The sequence below is a fragment of the Argiope bruennichi genome, chromosome 4, assembly GCF_947563725.1.
Source record: "Argiope bruennichi chromosome 4, qqArgBrue1.1, whole genome shotgun sequence".
Classification (NCBI taxonomy): domain Eukaryota; kingdom Metazoa; phylum Arthropoda; class Arachnida; order Araneae; family Araneidae; genus Argiope; species Argiope bruennichi.
Window position 1 is genome coordinate 6413105 of NC_079154.1, and position 24563 is coordinate 6437667.

Below are 24563 nucleotides of genomic sequence, written 5' to 3' on the forward strand. Positions count from 1 at the left end.
TGCACTGCATTTGATTATTTTTTTTTAGGTATATAGCTCTAGTGCGATCATTTTTGAATAATTTTTGGGGTTTCACAGATTTATGATTAATACCTTTTTTTTCTCTTCAGCTTTAATAATCAAATAATAACTCATTTCTTTATTGATGTATTAATTATCAATTAAACTTCAGAAATTTTCTTCAATCACTGTGATTGAAAGATTAAAATGCTTACTTAAATTTATCTGGCAATGTCGACCTTGTGTTTTCAAAAGCAATTTTTTTGAGTGCGATTACTATTTATCACTTTTCGCTTTGCGAATATTTTTTTAAGTGATTCTCTATCAATAATTGCATAAAAATTTAAGCGCAAATTTCCATTCTTACAAAATTGCCATGAGACTAAAAATTCAGTTTCTATTTAATACTTGAGCCTTTCGTTTTTATCTCACTGCTGTAAAACAATTTTGCGGTTTCTCACATTCATTTTTAAGCAAATGGTTTAAGTAAAAAGATAAAAATTTCGTTAAACATTTTTTCAATATTTTACATGGACCGCTACGTGCAAGAAGAAGGGGATTCAAACGAGGAGGCTGTTTTAATAGAAGATTCAGAGGATGAAGAGTCGGATCAGTCAAATGCCGGATCGGATGGTGTATGTTGGATATTTCCAATAATTTAAATTGCATTTACCATTTTTTTACATTATTTGCAATCAGTCGATAATTTCAAACATCTATCAACTGAAAGAACAGTTTTCTTATTTTTATTTATATTATTAGCATCCATATTTTTACTTTTTAAGTTCTAAGTAGATGCTTCCGTATCAGAAAAAGCGAGTTAAATAAAAGATAAAGAGAAATAATAAAGACACAATAGCAGAGGAGTAACTTGGATGTGGAAAAATAATTTTACATTTTTTTTCCTTTCCAAAATTTTAAAACTCATTTTTAAACAATATTTAATATAGTGATGATTGAATTACCTTTCGCTTTTCATCGGAGAGTCAAAAAAAAAAAAAAAAAAAAATCAGTATATATTCATTTATAATATTATTGTAGTCTCTTTTTGATTTTTTAAAGTTTTATTACTTATTTTTAAATAAAATTTTTATAAAGGAGGATGAGGATTTGAAATTTCACTTGAAGTTTTGTAAAAATCCCTATTTCACTGACTTAGCTGCTATTCATTTCAATATGTATATATTTAAACATCAGGTTATTGTATATAATAAAATTTTGATACGGTTTGTTTTTATCTGAAATATCTACAATCGTTTATGTTATTATTATTCTTATATGTTTAAAAAATATTTGTTTCTGCAGTTATGGATTACATTGTGTTTTTAAAAGTATTTCATTAAATTTTGAAATTGCACTGTTGTGCTCTCATGTATACCAAATTGTACAATTGAGGCTGTTTCCTCTTGTCAGTACTACAGATTGCTTACTGAAAACTTAAAGCAAGAGAGAGAAAAAAAAAACAAAAAACAGAAGCAAAAATTATTCATTTTTTGATTAATATTAATGTCAATGTTCAAAATTATATGTGAAAAAATTAATATGATAGGGTAGTAAAAATAAAAGCATTTTTGAAACAGAAGGGGAAATATATATCAATTATGTAATTTTGACATCCATTTTTTAATGCAAAAAAGAAAAACATGTCTATTAAAAATCCTTTGTTACTTGCATCTTCAAGGACTACCATATGCTGTCACCAAGCAACTGAAATATATTTCCAAAATTTATAATTTGGAATATATTTTATTATATATAATGAAACGTTTACATTATATATAATGAAGTTTGGTATAATAATGTGAAAATCATCAAGTAAATCTGGAAGTTGTTATTAGATTCATCAATTAGCTGCATTTTTAATCTTTGTCATTCCTTAATAGATGATTCCACCTGTTAATGATTAAAAGATATACTTTTCTTCTTTTGTTTAATTAGAATTTAAATTTACAAATCTGAAAGCATGGTGTTAAAAAAACAGGAAAGTTACAATGTAAATTTAATTTTATTGAAAAGTACTTTTCCAATTAGTATTTAAAACTGTTTATAATTTGAAACTTTATTAAGGAACATTCTGTTATTTCAACTTCTTTGGCTAATACATTTTGCCATTATCTACTATAGATACAAGAGAAGCCCCATAATTTTTTATGTTAAAATCTTGCCTGAAGTTTAAATAATCATTTATTTTTTCATCAATTTAAAATATAAAGTATCATGTCCCTTTCAATAGATTGACATGACATTCTGTTTCTGGCATAAAGTTTCTTCAGACTTTTTGATTCAAAATATCTACCGATGCAAACAAACATTTAGGAGAAAATGAGAGAGCTGATTTAATTTACATTTGATTTAATTTTATCATTTTATATACAAAAAAAATTGCTATTAGTTACAGGGTTGTCATACTACCAGTAAAAAGGGAAAAACACAGAAAATTTAAAAATCATCTAAAAGAAAGAAAAATGCAGGGAAATTTGGAAATTTTTGTAAAAGCAGGGAAAATACAGGAAGTTTTAAATTTCTTATTTTTTTCCCGCCCAAATAATGTTGATCTCTAAAGATTGCAATAATCGTAAGCAGGTGTGGAAGTGTATAGTCTACCATATTTGAGTTTATTGAATGGTTTGTTTATTATTTGAGAAACCATGAGGTTACTCAAAGTAGATTAATGAGATGCTCAAAATCTGTATGTAATATGAATTGGAGGGATAAAAAAATTGATCTTGATTTTTCCAAATGGGTTTGAGAAGTTCCTTAAAATTAATTTGTTGCATACTGCTCATTTTGTAAGAAGATAATAAGTATAAGTAATATGGGTAAACAGGCACTTATTAGTCATGCCAAAAAAGGAAAACTTAGAAGATTGTGTGTCAGTTCAAGAAAGTCATTATTGATATTGGACTTAGTATATAAAAGGAATTAGATGTCAGATCCGAAAACAACACATTTAATGTCCAAAAATAAACCAGTCAATTGTAATAATTTAAAGCTGAATTTTTGTGGGCATTAAAACTTGTCACGTCACATTTGTCCTTTAATTCATTCATTGATATATTGGAAATATTTTCACATATGTTCACTAAAAGTGAAATAGCTAAAAAATATATATGTTAGGCTGTATAGAAACTTTGTGCCTTATTTGTTATGAATTAGTTCCATAAATTCCATGAAGCTGATGGCTGAAAAATCTGCCAAAATTGATGTCCAAATACTTATATATATATATAAATCTTACTTTGTGATATTTTTTTGTTAAGTGATCATTAAATGATTTGTATCAAGATAACAAAAATGTTTTGTGATTTATTTCACTCGAATCTTTAATTTTGTGTAACTTACAATTAAAGAGCATGAAAGGTAATATATTCTCTCTTTCTTAATGTATAAATTTTGTCTTTACAAAATTCTAGATAATAAATTAAGACATTTATTTTTCTGTATGTTAAGACAGATCTTCTTTTAATATGCTATTATTTTGAATAATGTTAAATTATTGTTTCCTTTCCTTGCTTTTTCTACTCCTTAAAATCATATTCCATTATAGCTTGCACATGAATACTATTCGTGCATTTTCTTGTATCTTAAATATAGATATAGAAAAAGCACAGGGATCCCCCCCCCCCAGATTTGAGTAGCAAACCTTTTAGAGTAGTAAGAAATAATATGTTAAAATTAGCAATATGATCTTTGTTAATTTTAAAAGTTTCTCTTTATTGGAAAGATAATAATTTGTATTCAAATTTCAATTTGAAAACTGTAAAAATAAATGAGAAGTAGATATATCATTGTGTTTTCTATAGTAGAATTTTTTTATGTTTATGATTATTGAATTCAATCTATGGATTTTTAAAGTTAAATAAAATATGTGGCAATTGAGTTAAAGTCCTCATTTGAATGGTTTTTAATACCCTAATAGTTATTTCCTTTAGAGTTTTTAACTCCTGAAATCTATTTAGAAACTGTTATATGTGGAAAAGGTTTTATATTTAGAAACCGACTATTTAATGATAAAGTATAGTCATTAAGACTGAAAATCATTAACTAAAAACAATTCTCTTTTCAGTCACACTTGATTAGATTGAGGCATTATATTAATGTGATTAAATATTTCAAGGGATTCTGTCTAGATTGATGGATTTAGTTATTATTTTTATCTTTTCAATGAGAATCTACACCTTTTTTTTTTCATTTAGTTTTTATTTTAATTGTAGTTAAAAAACACACCTATTTTCTAATAAATTATGGCACAGACTTTAATTTAACCTTCTCTTTTACCACAAATTTTCATGATCTGATTTTTTCAGGATACAGCAGATGTACAAAATGATGCAGTTCCTATGGATTCTAGTGCTTTGGATCCTGCATCGCCTATGCTAGATGACCAGTCAGATGATGAAGACTCATCACATAGAGCTGTTGGAGGAAATCTGCATAGATCAACCCCTAAGAAGGAGAATGTTGAAACTAAGGCAAACCCATTTGCAAACCTGTCGATTGATGATGATGGACAAGTATGTTTAAAAATTTAATGGAAAAAATTTATTTGGGGAAATATATTTTAAATAAGTATATTATTATGAAAAAAAAAATATTTTTTTTAGTTTTATTTTTCAGATATCATATTTCATTCTCTTCTATCTGAGCAAAATATTCTGAATAAAATATAGGGTACTCAGGATTATCCATTAAATTGGATAGCATGGCAACTGCAGATAAATAGATTCCACAAATAATTTGAAAATTACGTAAAAAAACTCAAACCAACTTAAAATGCCTTTGAATAATTTTATTTATGGTAGAGGTTCTTGGCTTACAATTATGACTTGATAAACAATAAATTATTGTATTTATATGTATTAAAAAACCGTTCTCATAATTATGCATTACTTTTTATATTATTAAACAAAATTTTAACTGCAGAAAAGCATAGATAATTAATATTTTACTGTATATGGCATTTTGTTTACTAATAATATTATTGTAAACTAAAAGTATTATTGTATTGGCTAAAATCTTTCTTTGAAACTGTAATAAATATCACTATTTTTTATAGCGTTATTATCACTATTTTTTATGAAGTTTAGAAATAGAAGAATACCTATGAATTAAGGAAAATTATTGTTTTATTAAATTTTATCAATGTTATAAATAAACATATGCATATATATGTGGCATATTTTCCTTAATAGATTCTAAAAATTGTCTGCAAAATTCTTTGTATTTTTGTAACATTCATTGGCTGATATTTTTTAATTGTTTCTCTTTCTGTTCATATTAGAATGAGTGTTCTTCCTTCATTTTCTCATATATATAAATATGGCAAGATTTGTGTTAAATTTTGTAATGCAAAGGGGATAATTAGATATGTGTTTAGACCTCTTTCTTGGCATTAAATCAAAAATTATTTTACTTTTACTTTTCTGAATTTCATTTAAATGTAATTTGCTACATTTTTCTATTATTCTAGTGATAATCTCAGGAATAGATAGATCTGTGGTAGCAGTCACTTGATAGATTTGATTCAAAATTAGATGCCTATAGTTTTAATGGCAAATTTGTTTAATAAATATAATGCATCTGCTTCATTAGATATTTGAATTATTGCATTCACATCTGTACTGAAAGTCAGATACATTTCAATCAGAATGTGCTCAAAATTTACAATCTGATTTAAAAATCATAAACTGATTTTCTATTTCCTAACTTGTTTTTCTTTGATTGTGTTCATAAATAGAATTCCAATAATATTTTTTAGGACTAAGAGACATCTGAAACATGGAGATAGATTATTGATTTTTTTTTTTTTTTATGATTTCAATAATACTTTTCATAATTTCTGTACAAAAAAGTTAAAAAGTTCCATGTAATAAAAAAAAAATTATATTTATATGCTTTTATGTTATATCATTTAAAAATTATATTTTGGCAATTTTATCTTCTCATACATAAATAAGTTTATGTATTAAAATTCATTTTTTTGTAATTATATAAATTTGAATTATATTGTAAATATATGCTAATTTTGAAGTGATTATGTCACAACTTAGCTATTAGACATTTTTTTTAAATGATTGATGAAAATAATTAATTTTTTAAAATAATTTATTTATAAATGATATAAACAATTTTGTTCTGCCTGGCTCAATAGTCTTTAAAGAATTTCTTATATATGTTTGAGTTTAGACCTTAGTAAACCATTTTATATTCTATCAACATTTCTCTGCTAAAAAGTATTTATTATATGGTGAAATAACTGGATATCTGATTTTACAGATTTTTCTTTTACAAAGAAAATGGCTTGTATTTATTATATTCAAAAGTATTAGAAAATTAAGATAGGTTGCATTTTCTGTCAAATTTGTTAGAAAATTTTCTTATATACATTTTGTGATTTTTTTTTTTTACAATCATTTAAGAATTAAAGCCCAATTTATGCTAGATGTTATACATTGAAAACATAAATTATAATTCTATTGTTAAATGCTAAAATTAAGTTCTTCTCTTAACTCAAATATCATAAGAAAGAGTGGTTTGCTATGTTTTTAATTTATAATAGAATAAAGAAAAGAGTCATTTCCTAACTTTAGTATTGTAAATATCATATTTATCTGAGAATTTGCCATTTCTGTGTAACAGTTTTGAAGTCTTGATTCAATTATGTATTTTAATTTACTTAGATTACAGGAACCATGAGACATTTTGTTTATGAGTTCCTGTCTTTAAAGGAATAAAATCCTGAAATAAAAACTTTGAATCTATGAAGTGTTTAAAATTAATATATTCAATATTACAATTTTTTTATAAAATATTTTAGTACATTATTTTTATTTTTATAAATGCATGTAAACTGCAATAGAGCATTTATTAAAGAAAATCTCTTTTTAAATTTTCCAAAATATTTATTTAGACATGTACTATCTGTTTTGACCAATGGACTAATTCCAGTGAGCATCGCTTGGTGTCATTAAGATGTGGTCATTTGTTTGGCCGTAGGTAAGACTTAATTATTTATCAATTTACATTATATTGTCTATGTTTTCATAAATTTCTGCAAATTAAAAGTTAGATTTTTTTTTTCATTTAGAACACAATTTTGCTGAATTCATTATACAATTCATATTACATTTAATTCATAATGATTCCAAAATATTGATTAAAATTGTGGGCTATATATAATTGTATTTTGATGATCCTCCTTTCTTACAAAATATCTTGATAAAGGAATATATATTCTCAATATAAATTTTAATTAAAGCAATTAAGAAATGATAATTGTGATGATAAAAATTGACTTGTATTGCTCTTGTGCTTTCTTACAATGCAGCTACTTGGAGTCCCCCCCCCTTTTTGTATTATACAAGGATTGCAACTGTATATAAACAGATTTCTCCCTCTCTTAAATAATACACAGCAAAATTTAGTGACTATTTTCCAATCGAATATCAAATAGATTTACAAGTATTTGCTGTAAATGCCACTTTATAGTAAATATTATTCCAATATTCATACTCTTGTTTAATTATCCCTTTGCAATTATAAGAATGAAAATTTATAGTGGAATTGATTCTATTTTGTCACCTATAAAAATACATGTGATTTTAATGAAACATTTATTATTCATTTCAAATAATATAATATTATAGTTATTTTAATTCAAGCAATTTTGTATGTCCTCTATAATAACCACATTTTTTCATAGTGTCCAATTTAAAATAAAAGAATGTTGAAGTTTTATTCAGATTAAGTTTTCTATGTGTATTTTTTTATACTTTCTTTGTTGTGGAAAAATTCTAAAATTATTAGTCATTAATTATTAAAATTATTAAGAATTGCAATACCATTTATAATTTTTGTATCTTATTTCTCACTTGGTTTGCACTTAAATATAGTAAGTATAAAAATAATGCTTAAATATTCTTTGCAAAAAGTTAATAATCTTTTTGTTTCATTCTGCATCATCAATTTTAGCATTGTTTTTGTTATTATATTAGATTATCGTGCTAACAATAACTCTTATATTTCTTAGTTACAAAGTTCAACTACTTTTAGAAAGTTGTCATTTGTAGATTGAAACAGCTTTTAATTTTTGTCAATTTAACTGGTGATTTCCAGCACACATCTTAGTCATTATTATTATCATCAATTATTCCAATAAAATTATGGTTTTTCACTTTCCATGTACGAAAATAACTCCTTGTATTAAAGTTTTGTTATACAAGTGTTACATACAAATTTATTTCAAATACTGATTAATTAAATTTCTCAAAGAATGTAATTATTTTCATTGTATGAAACAATTAAATTTTAAGAATTTTTCTTTGCTGCCATTTTTAATTAAAAAATTATTTTATCATATTGTATTAATTTTTTGCTCAGTTTTTCTTTATTTTGTTATTATTATTATTATTTTATTGATAAATCAAATATTTGTGGTGGTTATGGAATTTTCTACTAGCCAAATTCCACTAGAATTACTTCCTTAATTATAGCCCTATAGTTTATTTCTAAGCTATTTAAGTTTGGTCAATACATTTAATTGGAAAAATGCTCCAATTACTGAAAACATTTTTTTTTTCATGTTCTTTTAGTGTATAAGTGAACTGCTGTAAAATTGTAAAATATGAATTCACACAATTCCTTGGTCCTGTCAGTCATATTTAATCAAATGGCTTTGATATAAATGTGACATAGAAAAGCTGAAATGATGATATTCATTTGCTCCTTTGACTACTAAGGAAATATATATTTTTCAGTAATATTTTTGTCCCATTTATTGAAAATCTTTAATTAAAGGACTTGTAATTGTATTTAGCTTTGTGTAATTTTGGATTTAGATCTATTCACAATTTTAAAACATTTTCAACAGTCTATTTAAAGAAGATTCATAAATCAAAAGATTGCATGAATGAAAATTGAAGCTACATAATTTGTAGTTATTGTAGAATATGTGGAATTTTTGTGGTTAGAATGTTACAGTATTTAAATTGTTACAGTAATAATAAATGTTACAGTAATAACAATTTACTAAAGATGGCTAATAATACAAGTGGATTGTACACAAATTGTATTTCATAAACACATAATTTTTTTTATGTAATCTAAAGGTAGATAATTTCCTGATGAATGTTGCTTATCTCTTACTGTTTAGAAATTAGTTGTTTGTCCATAATTCGAATAAGCAAGTTTCTTTTTTAAATTTTAATTTAATTATGTGCTAAAAAAAGTAAGAAATTCATAATAACCATGAGAATTGTTGAATTAAAGCATTCACCTTTTTCCAAAGACAAAAAAATTAAAATATTAATCTGTAAATATACAAAATTCTCAAAACTTCTAAACATACTAAAAGAATTTTAGTGATTTTTTTTAAAAAAAATCAAAAATTGTAAACAACAAAATTATTAACTAATTAAAACTGTTAAAAGATACTATAAACAAAAGTACCTAGCTTCATTTATTAATCCCATTTATTTGCTTTTTTAAAATATGAATTGCTAAATAATATTTGAACAGAGGCTAAATTTAACCGACTGAAAATAAAGGCTGAACTGAAAATAATATTTTTATGTATTAACAAATTATGGAGTTATTATTTGTACAAATTATGGAGACAATTAAAACAAATTATGGAGTTTATTATGGCATTAAACAAATAATGGAGCTTTGAAAATTAGTTGTTAATTTGCTACTGCTAAAACTATCCTCTTATAGCTTTGAAAAATAAATTTTTATGCATTAATTAAAACTAGTGGATACATGTCACAGGAATGAATTTATTAACTCTTTATTATTATTTGAAATTTATTTTGTTTTAAGAAATTTTGAGAATGATATTTGCAGAATTCTAAAAATGCAGTTCCTATTTAAATTAATTGGAAAAAAAATTATGTTTTTTATTATATTCCAGTGCAAGTTTAAACTATTATATAATTGTAAAACATTCCTTTGGAAAGAATTACAATATCACCCTATTGTTTTAACTCTATATCTAATTGGAGTGCCATCAGTTTGGAGAATCATTTTTATTTATACATAACATTCTGTATAAAACTCATTTATGTGAATCATAAAAACATTATTTAATTTGATGTTGATTTATTAATGTGTTCTGATAAATTAATAAATTATGTTTTTGATTAAAGATAATGTACTTTTGAAATTTACTGAATATGTACTTATAGCTGTATAACCAAATGGCTGAAGGGACAAAATGCACGCTGTCCGCAGTGTAATGCCAGAGCAAGGAAATCTGAGATTAGAAATATTTATGCCAAAGCTGTTAAGGTTTGTAAGGAATATATATTTTAAACATTTTTGTGATTCTGTAAATATTAAATCCATAAAAAATAATTTTATATTAAATCTTACAGTAATGTCCTTTTAACTTGGTCACAATGAATGATAATATGAAATATCATTTTTTAAAAAATCAAATTAATTGTTTAAAGAAATGTGTAAAATAATTTATAAAAAAATGTTATACCAGATACATTCAAATTATTGTGTTTGTGGAAAATCTTGCACCTTTCTGTAACATTTCTAAAAAATTTTTTAAAAAATTGTAAAGATTTTTTTATATACAGAGTTTTATTTAAAGCTGATTGAATACTTTTTTTTTATTGTTTATTATATTATCATATTTTCTACTCAAAATTTAGGAAATGTGTCTTAGTTGCATGATTTTTTTTAAAAATTAATGTTTCCAAATTATTAGTAGATATCTTATTTGCATTGACAAATATGCTTATATGCAGTATTTGAATATTGATGTTAGATTGTGCAAATACAATTATTTTTTCTTAACTTCTGTTTTGTTAATCTTCTTAAAATGTTATGTTAGTTTTTATAATTTATAATTTCAATTCATTTATTAGATAAATCTTGAAGTAGATTTTGCTTTACGTATTATGAAAATTTGTTAATTGCTTAAAATATGTTTTGTATTATTTCTATAAATGAAATTAACATGCTTTGGCAGCAAATATTAATTTTTTTATATACTTTACATTTTGCTCATAATTGGTAGGATATTGGAAATTATTAAACAAAAAAAAAAGTTAAAAAAATGAACTGATAAAAATTTACTTATCTTTTTTTAAATAAAATATAGTTTGAAGGAAATGTTTTTTTCCCCATAAATGTAATATTAATTGAATTTTCTAACTAAGCATTCTCTGAAATTTATAAGGCTTTTTCCTAGTCCATTTGATCTATTTTATATTTTTAATTTCTTCATTTTAAACTAGCTAATCCTTGTTAAATTTCCTGTTCACATTTCAAAATGCAGTCATATCTCGTTTAATGAGCACCTCATATTAATACACAAAATCAATGTAATGTCATTTAAGGAGTGATGTTTTGCATAATAAGTGGGTAGGAGATACTGTGGTGTCATATGACTGAATGGCTTGTATCTGTTTGTATTGAGCACTTGTTTGAAGAGAATCTTTATGTGGAAGAAATTTTAGCATATAATGTTGTTGAATGCAACTCCAAAGGGTTTGAACAAATGCCTGTGGACTTCATCATCGAGACTTTGTTCTTTTTCAGCTAGAGTAGATAACAATATCTGTGATTTGGCAGAACATTGCCTGAAGGAGATTTGGTCAGGAAAGCAGGAAATAGCAATCTCAGCAGAATAACAACCTTTCTGTAAAATAAGGATCAATGCTGGAAGTATGGGAAATTATTGCCTCATATGTTCATAAGCATCATTCTATAAAGCTTCAGCATGTATGCCACAAACTGATTTAATAATGCTACATGTCATTTATGCCAAATCTTGAAGTGTAGCCAAAGATAAATAAATATATTTATTCAATTTTCTTATTAAAAAATAATGGCTTATAAATAATAAATTATATCATTACAAATTTTTTTGAGTATTTTTTTAAAAAATGGAACGCATTTTCCTATTGTACATGGACTCCTATGGATTTTTTTTTTTTTTTTTTGCTTAATGAGTGTTTTCCATTATGAGTAAGATTCGACAACAAATTATTCTCTTTAAGCGAGGTTTCACTGTCTAAAACAAGTAATACTTTAATTTAATGATTTTTATACTTATTTCTTTGAATTAATCCCACTGGTGTGAAAGTTTGGTGATGGGGGTGCCAGCTCAAGTGTCGTCCTCATCATCTGACTGCAGATCAAAATTACAAGGTCTGTCCAGAAATAGCCGTAGTATTGCTTTAAAATGGGACGTTAATATAACTAAATTAAATCTCTGGATTAATTAACTGAAAGCACATTTTATCTCAGTAGTGAGTCATGAACATTTCTTGATCATAGGTGGCTCAAGATATATGAAAGGAAATTTATTCTTTGAAAAAATCTAACTATTAAGCCTAAACACATAACTTCTTTGCACATTTTATTTGCTACTGGTGTTCAGTATAAATCAATATAATTTGGCTGCATGAATCAAAAGATTTCAGTGGATAATCTCCTATTGATTTTGATTTGTATATTGTATACCTATTATTTAGCTTATGTATTTTGAAAGCAATTATTTGATTTTAAAATAATTAAATGTATAAAAAATTGTTCATGTTTTAAATAATTAAATGTAGAAATTGAGTCTTCAAAGATGTCATTTTTTAAATTGTAATGTTGTGCAGAGGATATGGCTGCAATAACATTTTACTCATTCTTTCGAATGTATAATTTTTGCTCTGTAATCCTTTGTTAAAAATCTGCTTTGACATAAACAATATGATCAGTAAAATCAAATTTCAATCTGTTTAAGTAAAGATTAAATAATCTTTCATATTCAGATATATTCATCTGAAAGTCTGAATTTGATTCTACTGAAATTAAAAATTTAATTTTGTACTTTTAGAAATAAAAATTTAATTGTGATTTAAATTTTTATATATATTTTTTTATTTTTACATACCAAATTTTTTTGATTCCACTGAGTAATTGTAGTTTTCATTCTTAGGTCATTGACTCGTCTGAACGAGACAAAGCTCTTCTAGAGCTAAAGAAAGAACAAGAACTTAGAAAAAAAGCAGAAATGGTTGCAAATCAGGAAAGATTAAAGTATATGATGTCAGTGCAAGAGTGTGAGAGATTAAAAAAAGAATTAATGGAAGTTAATAAATTGCTGCAAGAATATAGGTACTTGTTCGTTGAAGTAGCTATTCTGGAAAATCTAGTATTTTAACATTTGGTATTATTATTTTTTTTCTCTTCTAAATAATAATTTTAAATGTGCAATGAAGATAAAAAAAATATTGCCTATTGCAAAATTTTTAAAACCTTTGCAGCTCAAATTAATAATGATAGTTAATAATTTTAGATGCTCTATGCCACTTCATATAAGTTTATTCATTATATTGAGGAAGCATGTTGCCTTGTAAAATAATTACTTTTTATAGAAATTTATCAAGTTCCTGTTTGCATTAATCATTAATTATCATTTTGTTGATACCTGCAGCACTTAAATTCAATGTGCTAATTTTTTTAAGAATTAATTCATATGTAGAGCAGTGGCTGATTTTCAGCTAAGTAGGCAGTCTTGGCAGTTATTTGGGTTTAGGAGAGTTCTCAAGCAGCGTGGAGATGAATAGATATAACAATTAGAAAACATCCTATGCCAAATAAATAAATTTGTAATATATATATGTAATCTATGATTTATAAAATATTGGCATTAAAATATGCATTTATATTAAATTATTAAATAAAATGTAATTACTTACTTATAGTATATTGGAATATTAGTTATTCGTTTATTAGTAAAGTTATTCACTATTTCAAAGATCCTATAAGATCAAAGATCCTATATTTTAATTTTTGATGTTATGTTTGTTGAAAGTTAATTATTTACTTTTAATCTATCGTAATAATTGTATGCTTTTATTTTTAAGTAAGAAAATCATTGTCTAAAATGTAATTAATAATTTATTAATATTTATTATTATTTCAATAGTAAGATTTTTTTTATCATTTTTATCTCGGCTCACTTTGTCATAGCATTAAATCAGTAAATTCTCTGTTTTATTATTATTATTATTTTACTGAGATTAAATATTGAATCATATTGTTGCTATCAAATATCTAATGATGCAAGGCAATTTTAGACCTTCAGAATGCCTTTTCTAAATGTTATAATTTTATAATATAATTCCATAATCAGGTAGCTTTGTTTGTATTTGGCAATAACCATTAAATAATACATAAAATAAGAATCTTTTAGATCCGATTAAATAAGGACCTTTGAATAAAAATTTATTTTGTTCAAAATAAGTAACTTTTATGAAATTAATGTTTCAGTGCAAAGATTGAAGTAATGAATTTAAATTTCTTTGAGATTCCTTATAGAAGTAAGCATAACCTCATTTTGAAGATTGGTTACCAACAAATTTTGAATTTACTCTAGGAGCTCTAGGCTATTTTTGTATCATATATCAAATATATTTATCTTATATTATAAATTTATATCATCAGTAAATTTATTTAACTTGCGTAACAGTTAATGTTTGCTGAATTTAGAAAAAAAAAAAAAAAAAAAAATATTGCAATTAGTAATTTTTAAGACAGAGAGAGAAATATTATATAAGAATTATACTATTATAATTCTTATATAATATTTCTCCTCTATCTTATCTCTCTCTTGCAGACATTTTACATAAAATATTTATGGAAAATGTCTGAGAGCTTGTCTTGTTTGTTTTTAGATATTTGTATTCTTCTTCCCCTCCAAGATACTGTAATAATATTCACTTTTACTGGCATATTAATTACAAAACTAGTAAAAGGCATTAAATAAATCTTTCACCCTAAGTCAAATCTGGTTATAAGCCTTGAAAATCATGCAATAGATTTAATGTCATTGAATTCATATTTTTATTTATAGATGCGGCATGAAGATAGATGTCTCTCAATGTGCTGCAAAACCTAGAGTTTCAGTATATACCTTGGAAAAATGTATGGAAATTGCTAAACATGGTGGTTGTCGAATCATTGATGTATGTGAATTACTTGGAATGGTTTTAATTTCGCAGCCATCTATCAATGAGTTATTCCCTGGTCATGGCTTTCGGAAAGTAAGTGGAAATATCAAATTGATTTTGTTTGGTTGTTGTCTATTGGTCTGTATTGATTCTAATATAAAACATAAATGTGGAGGAACTCTACATGCCTGCCTGTTTGATTTAGAACTCTCTGATTGGTTAGATAGAATCTTGGGAAGGTGGAAATGTGTGCCTCAGAGTAATTGTTATAAAAAATAAAGATTAGAAATTAAATGAACTTTTAGCCATTTTTTTCTTGATAATTCCCAAAAGCATTATTCCCTTTTCTAGGCTTTAGTTAAAATTTTATTTTTATATAGATGTAAACTTATATAAATGTGGTTAGTAAAATTTTCCATTATTTAAATTAAATAATTAATAATAAAAAAATGCATGTTTTAAATCATTTTTTTTTTTTTTTTTGCTATAGCAGGGTACATACCATTATGAAAACTGCTTAATTTTCTTAAGAAGTGCAGAGAAAGATTTTTGTTTTGTTTTTCCACATGTTGAGTGCAATAATTTGAAAGCATGGTGGTGAGGATTTGTTGACTGGATGCAAGAAAGAAAACCAACAAAAGGGGAAATTTGGAGGAGGAGTCCATGGTGAAATAGATTTGGGTTTTCCAATACTAGATAAGAAAACGTTTAATGAACCTTTTTTTCTGTGCTTTCTTTTTCTTTAACAATGTGCGTTGTTGTTTATTGAAACACTGGAAAAGTTATCTAAAAGGTGCAGTATGAAATAAATATGCTTGGAGAATTTTAAAAAAAAAAGTGCTTATAAGTGCTTAATTTTTGCAGCAATATATTGCTGCAAAATAATAATATAATAGGGCTTGCAGCAATTTCTTGCTGTAAGCCTTATTATATTTGTACTGCATACGATTCTATGATTTATTGCAAGGATGAAAAACAAATTTTCTATTATTGTTATACAAGATACTCTTTGAAACTTTTATTGCAATTTTAGGAGAATATATTATTTCCTGTAGTAAGGGCCTGGAGTGGGGAAATATGAATGTCATTATTCTCACTAATAAAGGGAGAGTAGAATTTATGTAAATGTGTACATAATTGTAAAATGTAAATGTATTGAAAAAAATTTGTCAAAATTTAATTAACATATTTTTAATAAATCAATTAATAATAATATAATAATTTTTTTGACTGATGAAACATGTATGGTTTACAGTTCTGGCATATCTATTTTTTAATTTTTTTTCAGATCTCCACTTTGGATATGAAGCCATCAGAATTTGTGTTAGTTCATCAAAAGCCTATCAGGGATATGTCATTTCATTGTCATGATGGTTTAGTTTTAACAGCATCTTTAGATAAATCTTTGAAAATTACAAATGTTTTGACAAATTCTGTTGTTCATACGTAAGTTTATAGATAAATTTTTATTTATTAATATACTGAAAAACAGTATTGAATTATATTGAATTGTAAATTCCCAGTAGATGTTTATACAAATAAGTTAATATTTTTTTAGAAAATTTCATTTGATGTATTTTTACATAATTATTTAAAATATAAGAAATTATTAAATTTTAATATTTCTTTTAAAAGAGATTGTTCAAATGATTCTGCTTTTTAATTATAAAAATATTTTTTATTTATCTTAATATTTTTAAAAGTTAAATTTGTTATTAAGAATCATAACAAATTATTGCTGTAGTTGAGATAATTCTATAATTATTCTATAATATATTTTGTTTATAGAAAACGATAGCAACAAGGTTATTCTTGCATAATTTATGTATGTTAAAATAATATGTTAAAAGTGTTCTTATTTTCTTTGCTTTTAGTTAAGGAATTCTTTTGAATGTGTTGTCTAAGATTTATATTGTTTATGCCATTCATGTTACTATTTACATGGCAGATAATTATTTCATTACTAAATTAAACTTATTTTCATATTCTGAATAATAATTTCTATAAATTCAAACACAATTATTTTTATTTTATCAAATAGTTATCCTCTTGACTCTGATGTTTGGAGTTGTGCATGGGATTTAGATGAACCTACATATTTTTATGCTGGGACAAAAAATGGGGATGTGTACCTTTTTGATATCCGTATGACTAATAGATATGTTCATGAGTTACCTAGATATGGAAATAGAACACCTGTTGTGGCACTACAATATGTTAAAAAAGCTGCAAGTACGAATTACAGGTTAGTGTAGAGATCTTCCAAGTGAGTTTTTTTTTTAAATCAATACTTCTTATGGTTATTGAAAAAAAAGCTTCTAAAAAAATATTACTTTATATTTTATTAAAACTAATATATTTTTTTTTATTGGGAAGTAATTTTTCAACTTTCTTTTGTATTTAGAAATTTATTAATATTGCATATCATGAATCTAAAATTAGAATATTCCTACTCATTGTTAGAAGAATCTTGTATGAAAAGTACTAAGTATCTTAAGAATGAAGACTCACCTAAATCAGTTCAGAACACAGGGAATGAAGATTAAAAGATTTTACGTTTTACTGCTATACCTTTGAAACATATTATCACAAAAAGTCTGTTTTTGTACCATCTTAAAATAAAAGAAAGTTTTTTTTAAAAAAATAGCTTTCATGTGACAAATGTATTTTCATAATTTTTTTTTGATTTTTTTAAGCAATTTTTTAATTGTTAATTTAAAAAAATTTGTTCAAGTTCCTTTTTGTTCTGTATATTAAATTTATATCATTATTTAATAACATATGTCATTTGCATGCTTTTGGCAGTGTTAAAGATAAGTTTTTTTTAAAAATTATTTCTTTCAATTATTTGCATTTTTATCTTTTTTGTCTACTATTAATAAAATTGTATGTGTGTGTGTTGAGGTTTTGCAGTTCAGACAATCTGATCTAGAGCGACCAAATTTGGCATATGCATACCTTAGAGGACAAAATGTGCATCTGAGTGATTTTTTAAAAACTTTAATTAAATAAAAATTAAGCTGAAATTTGGGATTTTTGAACAATAACTCCTGAAAATATTATTGCACAAAAAAGTGTGTATTCCATTTCGAAATCAAAGAAATTAGTTGGTGAATGATACAGATTTAATAAACATGCAAATTTTCCCTGAGTTTTCCTTAATTTCCAACAGTTGATAACATTGTAGACCTGAAATTCAAACTGTTTTCATTGTTTCATCACATGAGTTTCTTTCTTTGTTGAAAGTTTAGGAAGAAGGATTTTTGTAATTAATCCTATATCACTAGGGATTGCAATACCGGTATTCGGTATTTTTTTTAACTTAATACCGGGATACCAGTTTTAATACCGGTATTAGAAATTTTAGAAAAAGGAAGAAAACACAGGTGTTTCTTTCTTTTATTTGCCAGCTTTGTTAGAGAGTGTAAATATCACAAAAAATAATTTGTAATTTATAAATTATAACAGTATATAATCACAAAAAAGTAAAGAAACATCTTATTTATTTAAATCACAAAAAAGTGTAAATATCACTATTCAGTCTGGGGTACTATTACAACTTTTTGAAATGTGATCCTAAGAAACATAATGCATCAATTGTACTGTCATTAAGCCTGACAAGTAATTTTGTGTAAAAATTACCAGCTGTCGAAAATGCTCTTTCGGCATCTACGCTAGTTGGTGGTACTGTTAGCAATACGCGATATACTTTTTTCAAGTATTTACCTCTAAATCCCTCATCTTCAAATAAATCGATTTCTCGTCAGATGGTTCTGGATATAGCTGATTTCTGTATTGTATTTTGATTCTTTGAAATTTTTTTATTTATCTCTAATTCTAATTTTTGTTCAAGGGACAATTCATTTTCACTATCGACAGTAGTGACATCATAATCTTCGATAATTGAACCGAATTCTTCTGAATGTGGATAGGTTTGTGGGTAAAAAATTTTAAGAAACTCTACTCTAAACTAATCAGATTTGAATTGGTTATTTTCTTTTCTTCTTTTTCATTTTCATTTTTAAAATCATTATAATTATGTAAATACCGTAAGACATTTTCTATTTCAGTATGCCTTTCTTCTGTGTGATTTTTCAATGTAATATATAATTCTTCAGATAGTGATGTGTGCTGTTCTTTCAGTGACTGCAACATGAAATTTATTGTTGCATTAGCTGTTAATAAATTAGAATCTCTCCGACACAATGCCTCAATAGTCAGTTTTATTGGAAGTAGAACTGATATAGTTCTGGATATTAAGTCGAATTCACTATCTGAAAAATTAATTTACAGGTTTAAGTCGATTATTGCTTTTTGGATTGGACTTCTCAGTTTCAAAAATCGTTCCATCATTAGGAGTAAACTATTCCAACGTGTTTTAGAATCTAATATTAACATATATTCTGATTTATTTTCAGTTAGTATATATTTTAGTAAAATATCCTTTTTATAGGGGAACGTTTAAATATCTTAATAGTTTTTCGAACTTTATAAATTATAGGAAGCAATTCTTGATAGGTTAATATTTCATCCTCATGAGCAATATCTTCTTCAACAATTACATTGTCATTATCTTCGTTGTCAATATCACTCTCACTCTTACTCTTTTCAAAGTTGGAATCCGAAACTTCTATATCCACAGTATTTGGATTCTCCTGTTCTTTACTTTTTGGTATAATACATCTATTACTCCTAATTGAATTCCATGTGCATAGCACAACTGCTGATTTGCACCAATCAACTTTCCAACTTTTTTCATAATTGTTGCTCCATCAGTCGTTAAGGATACAATATTTTCTTTCAGGGATAATCCATGTTTCGCTCATTTAGATTTAAGCAACTAATTAAGCTGTTAATTAGCTAATTAATTTCGCCCGTTATGGAGACATAAAAACAAAAAAAAACGCATACTACTTTGCTATGTTCGCGAACATATAGTGGAGAAATTTTAAAAAATTCTAGTAAATACCGAAAAACCGGTATTTAGACTTGTGAATACCGGTATTACAAAATTGTACAAATGGCTCAAAATACCAGTATTCGATATCCCGGTATACCGGTATTGCAATCCCTATATATCACCTATTAAAAATCTATTATTTAGATTTTGAATATAGTGCATTGAAATGCGAGGTTTCTAAAATGAAATGGATGAGAACGTAGATCATAAAAATTGTCCTTATCTGAAAATATTTCTACACACACACTTATAGTGTTGTGAAAAATAATTACTGACACATATTATTTGAATTTTGAACAGTTAGAATTCCACTTTCAATAGCCATTAATATTAAAATGTCTCAACATGCTATTATGTCAAGTGTTAAGGAAGTATTTTCTGGAACCCAAGACTCTTTATGTTGTCATCTTTTGACTTTGTTAATCTTTTAAATAAAACTTAAACCCCAAAAAACAAAAGCCGTATGATTGCTTATTTCACGTGTTGCCAATTATATGTTGTTAAATAGATATTCTAGAATGTTCTAGAATAACAATTTATGCAACAATCCCATATATGTGATAAATATTAAGATTAAAAAAGCAATTTATCTGATATCATTAATTCATGACAAACTGTTATTAATTAGGGCTGAAAGATTGAATGTAAACATTGCACATTGTAAAAATGTGTGTTTTGCTTTTCTTACATATAGAATAGGCATATACAGGCAAAATTACTGCTATAGCAGCTAGCCCATAATATAACTATAGTTTAGTTCTTGAATAGCAATCATTCTTAGGAGTTAAACAAATACTAAAACTTGTCATAAACACTCAGATATAAATTTATTGATTGTTTATAAAGAATTATTGTGATACAAAAATATTTTTTTTTGTATGTATGTATGTGTTATTTTGAAATACATACTATTGATATTTAGTTCTCGTATGACTATTGCCCTATCCCCCCCACCTTATTCTATGATATTTTGAATAAGGGTACATTATTTTGGAAATAGATGAATATTAAACATTTGAATGAATTTATTAGTTTAGATTCTTATTTTATCCTCTCTGATTGACTTTAAATATGAAACTGAGAATAGTTATATGATTCCATACATTTCTGAACTTTGTTTATGCTTACTTTTATCAACTGTTGGAATGAAATAAATATGGAGTTATATTATGGAGGATGTTTAAAATTAAATTCTGTTTTGATATATCAAATATATTGCTTATATTTAGAAGTATAATCATATACTACCATGCTCCTTTCCTTGTAATTCAGTTTCCTTTCAGTTTGAGTTGTCTATGGATATAAAACATTTTTTTTTTTTTTTTTTTTTTTTTTTTTTGCAAATATAAGTGGATATGTGAAAATTTCTATTTCTGTATGAGTTATCAGGTCCTAACATTTTGATGCATCTTATTGTTTAAATAAAATTAAATATCTAAAATGTATACAAACATCATTTAAAAAAATATAAATCTTACAAAGAATATTCAAATGAATATTTATATATCCACTTAGTTTGTTTAAAAAACTTTTTGATGTCAATAAAATGTAATTGGAATAATTAACTATCTCTCCAACACATTCTTGCTCTAGTCATATCATCTCATAGGTTTTATGACTATTTTCATTGAGTTGACTTTTAAATGACTTGATTAAGTAAAGTAGAATGTTAGGATTATTTTTGAATTAAAGCATGAAGATCTCATAATAATAATTATCTTTATTGGTTCATTAAAAAGTTTTAATAAAGAATAATTATCCCTATTGATCTAATAAAAAAATGCTGACTTTCATCTGCAAGAAATGAAATTTTATGTAAATAAAAAAAAGTCATCCATAACTTATGTAATAATCAACTATGAATGTCGGTATTTTTTCTCTAATTAACATCTTCTTATTTATTATATTTTTAAAATTGATATTATTATGAGATTGCTGTTAACCTTTTGCACTGAGAAGACGTGCTACACACATTTAAATGTTTTTGTCTCAAAATTACCAATGATGTGTTGGTAGACAAATATCACAGAAGTAAAAAGGATGTTCATAACCTATTGTCTGAGATTGTTTCCCAGAGCACAGTTTTAGGTCCAAAATTAATTAGTGTAGAAGATAATTGTTTTGATTTCTATAAGGTATAGGATATTTTGTGTGGTCTCAATTTGAGTTACAGTGTTCTATTTTAGCATACATATCTGTGAATCTTTTGCAAGTGCAACTAGTTAATTTAATGTTGTATTCTATAGTTTTCTGTGAATTTGCTGTATACTGAATCAATATATAAACTGAGAAATAGAAATGCAATGTTGTCTATCAAATGCTTTAATTAATTTTTAATGTCTCATTTATGTGTCTTTATAGTTGTCATTATTTAAATTATTCAATTCCATTTCTTTAAAGTGTTTCAATCTCTTTTTATATATGAAAGTAAAATAAACAAGAATTATTGTGCTTTTATGGAACGGTACTAAATTTTAACTAATCACTTTTGACATTTTGATTCATGGCAGATGAAAATATCAGTGATTTTGTAATTATTCATATTTATGATACTTGTAATTTATCAGTAATGATTAATACACAGCAAAATTTAAGTATAAAGGTTTCAATCATTATGTTTTTTTGTTTTTTTTAGCAAATGTGGGCCTCTTATTGGAACATTATCTGAATGCGCATTTTTCCAAAGATCAGATAATAGGGATGCTGATTATAAAATTATTCCTCTTCCTACTGTAGGTAAGAAATGATTTCCTAGCATTAAAAAAGTTGCATTGCATTAGCAATTAACATTGAAAAAATTATATATATGTAGAAAGTGTATTAAAATGTATGTTAAAATAATTTAAAATTATTTATTGTTGCAGCTAAAAGTAAATTGTAAAAACAGGATATTGAAAAAAAAAATTAATTTTTGTAAGATTATAATGTATAACATAAGTGTTTGTTTGCATAGTAACTAGTCATGAATCTTTTATGTGGTTGATTAGTATGATTGAGTAACAAGATTTGACCTCAGTTGTAGTAATATGTCTGAATAATTGATAATATATATGTAATATGTTTGCTACAGAGTAATATGTTTGTAAACTAAAAATAATTTTCCTTACTTTTTCTACATTATCGCTTTGTTATCAAACTTATAAATTTTATTTTAAATACAAAAGAAAAGAGAAAAAAAAAAAAAAGAAGAAGAAGAAGAAGAAGAATATAGATATAGAATGATATAGATCACTTTATTCTTAAATGCTCTGCCAATATGCATGTGATTTTTCATTACAACTTTTGTAAGTAATTCTGACAAGTAAGTTTTGAGGAATACTCTTCTAGGCAAGCACACTAGTATATTTTATATATTGATTATAAATTAAAGAAATGTTTACGAAAATGATTCTAATCTAAAACCCAATGATTCAAAATGATTTTGTCATTCTGAGTGCTATTATTATCTTTTTGTTTGTGTGTGTTTTGAATTTAGTCAAAAGGAATAGAGTATCATTTTTCATTTACTATTAAGAGTATACTGTTGTGAAGTACATAAATGAAGAGATGAAAATGAAGCAAAATCATTCTGAAGATTTTAGATACTTCAGCAAAAAGTTGGGGAAAATCAAAAAAGCAGAAATGCTGGCCATCCTGTGAAATGATCATAATATCAGATATTTAACAGAAAGTATAATCCAGTTATGTGGTTATGGAATTTTACAATATTTGTTTATAAAAATGCTCTTGAGTGGTGAAATGGGGAAAAAAGAGTTCGTTTGTATATTAAGCAGACATTTTTAGGAATAACTTAATTTTTGAATAGACTATCCCTTTTTTCTCATATATATTTTTATTCTCTTTACTATACATATCCAGAAAGCAAGTTATTCTGATTGATAACAGATGACAAACCATGTGCTGCAAGTGGTAACTGCATAAAATGGAAAAATTGATTATTAGTGATATCACAATTATTTAGCCTGAAAAAGTCAAATCTGGTTCCCACTCCTATTGATTGTGAATGTCACATATGACACACTTCTAGGAAAATGCAAATTTCACCATTTTGGGAATTGAATATTATTGTTCTGAATTGAATATTATTGTTGATTTATTTCCTTTTAGGTTATAACTCTGCAATATTTTTAACATCTAAACCATTTTTATTGTGTATGTATTCATTTTATTTCCTTAATTAATCATTTTAATTTATTCCTCAATAATTGGCACAGCTCATTATTTTATGAAGCTCTGCTTTTTTTTTCCCTGTGTCATGATTGAAATATAGTTCTGTGATAATATTTTTAAAAACACAAAGAGACTGGTAATGAAAACCTATTTTCTACTGTGTCAAGTATTTGACTAAATGATTAATAATTGAAATAATTTTTAAAATTAGTTCAAAATGACCATGGTGGGAAGTGGCTTTGGCTGTTATTCTTCATTAATAATGGTTTTGTGAGAATTTTTGGTTGGTATTTTCAGAACTTAAAAGCCATTTCTAATGGATATCTCGAATCTTGTTATATGAAATTGCTGTTGAACAAATTACCAATTGTTTGAAAATTGTTTGTCATATGATGCAGTAGAATCTAACTATTGAGTGCAAAAGTAAGCACTAGAATCAGCATTGACTATTCAATAGCAGCACCATGATG

The 24563-nt window shown here is 25.3% G+C and overlaps 1 protein-coding gene across 1 annotated transcript in view; it reads left to right on the forward strand.

The window, feature by feature from the left end:
• The first annotated feature begins 239 nt into the window (after nucleotides 1-239).
• LOC129966914 (E3 ubiquitin-protein ligase RFWD3-like) overlaps nucleotides 240-24563 on the forward strand; it is a 29728-nt gene continuing 5404 nt past the window's right edge. The window contains exons 1-9 of the mRNA XM_056081529.1: nucleotides 240-635; nucleotides 4308-4514; nucleotides 6911-6996; nucleotides 10185-10287; nucleotides 12947-13125; nucleotides 14867-15056; nucleotides 16252-16409; nucleotides 17005-17208; nucleotides 22559-22659. Of these exons, the coding sequence (XP_055937504.1) occupies nucleotides 531-635; nucleotides 4308-4514; nucleotides 6911-6996; nucleotides 10185-10287; nucleotides 12947-13125; nucleotides 14867-15056; nucleotides 16252-16409; nucleotides 17005-17208; nucleotides 22559-22659 (1333 nt within the window). The 5' untranslated portion in view covers nucleotides 240-530. The remainder of the gene's footprint in view (nucleotides 636-4307; nucleotides 4515-6910; nucleotides 6997-10184; nucleotides 10288-12946; nucleotides 13126-14866; nucleotides 15057-16251; nucleotides 16410-17004; nucleotides 17209-22558; nucleotides 22660-24563) is intronic.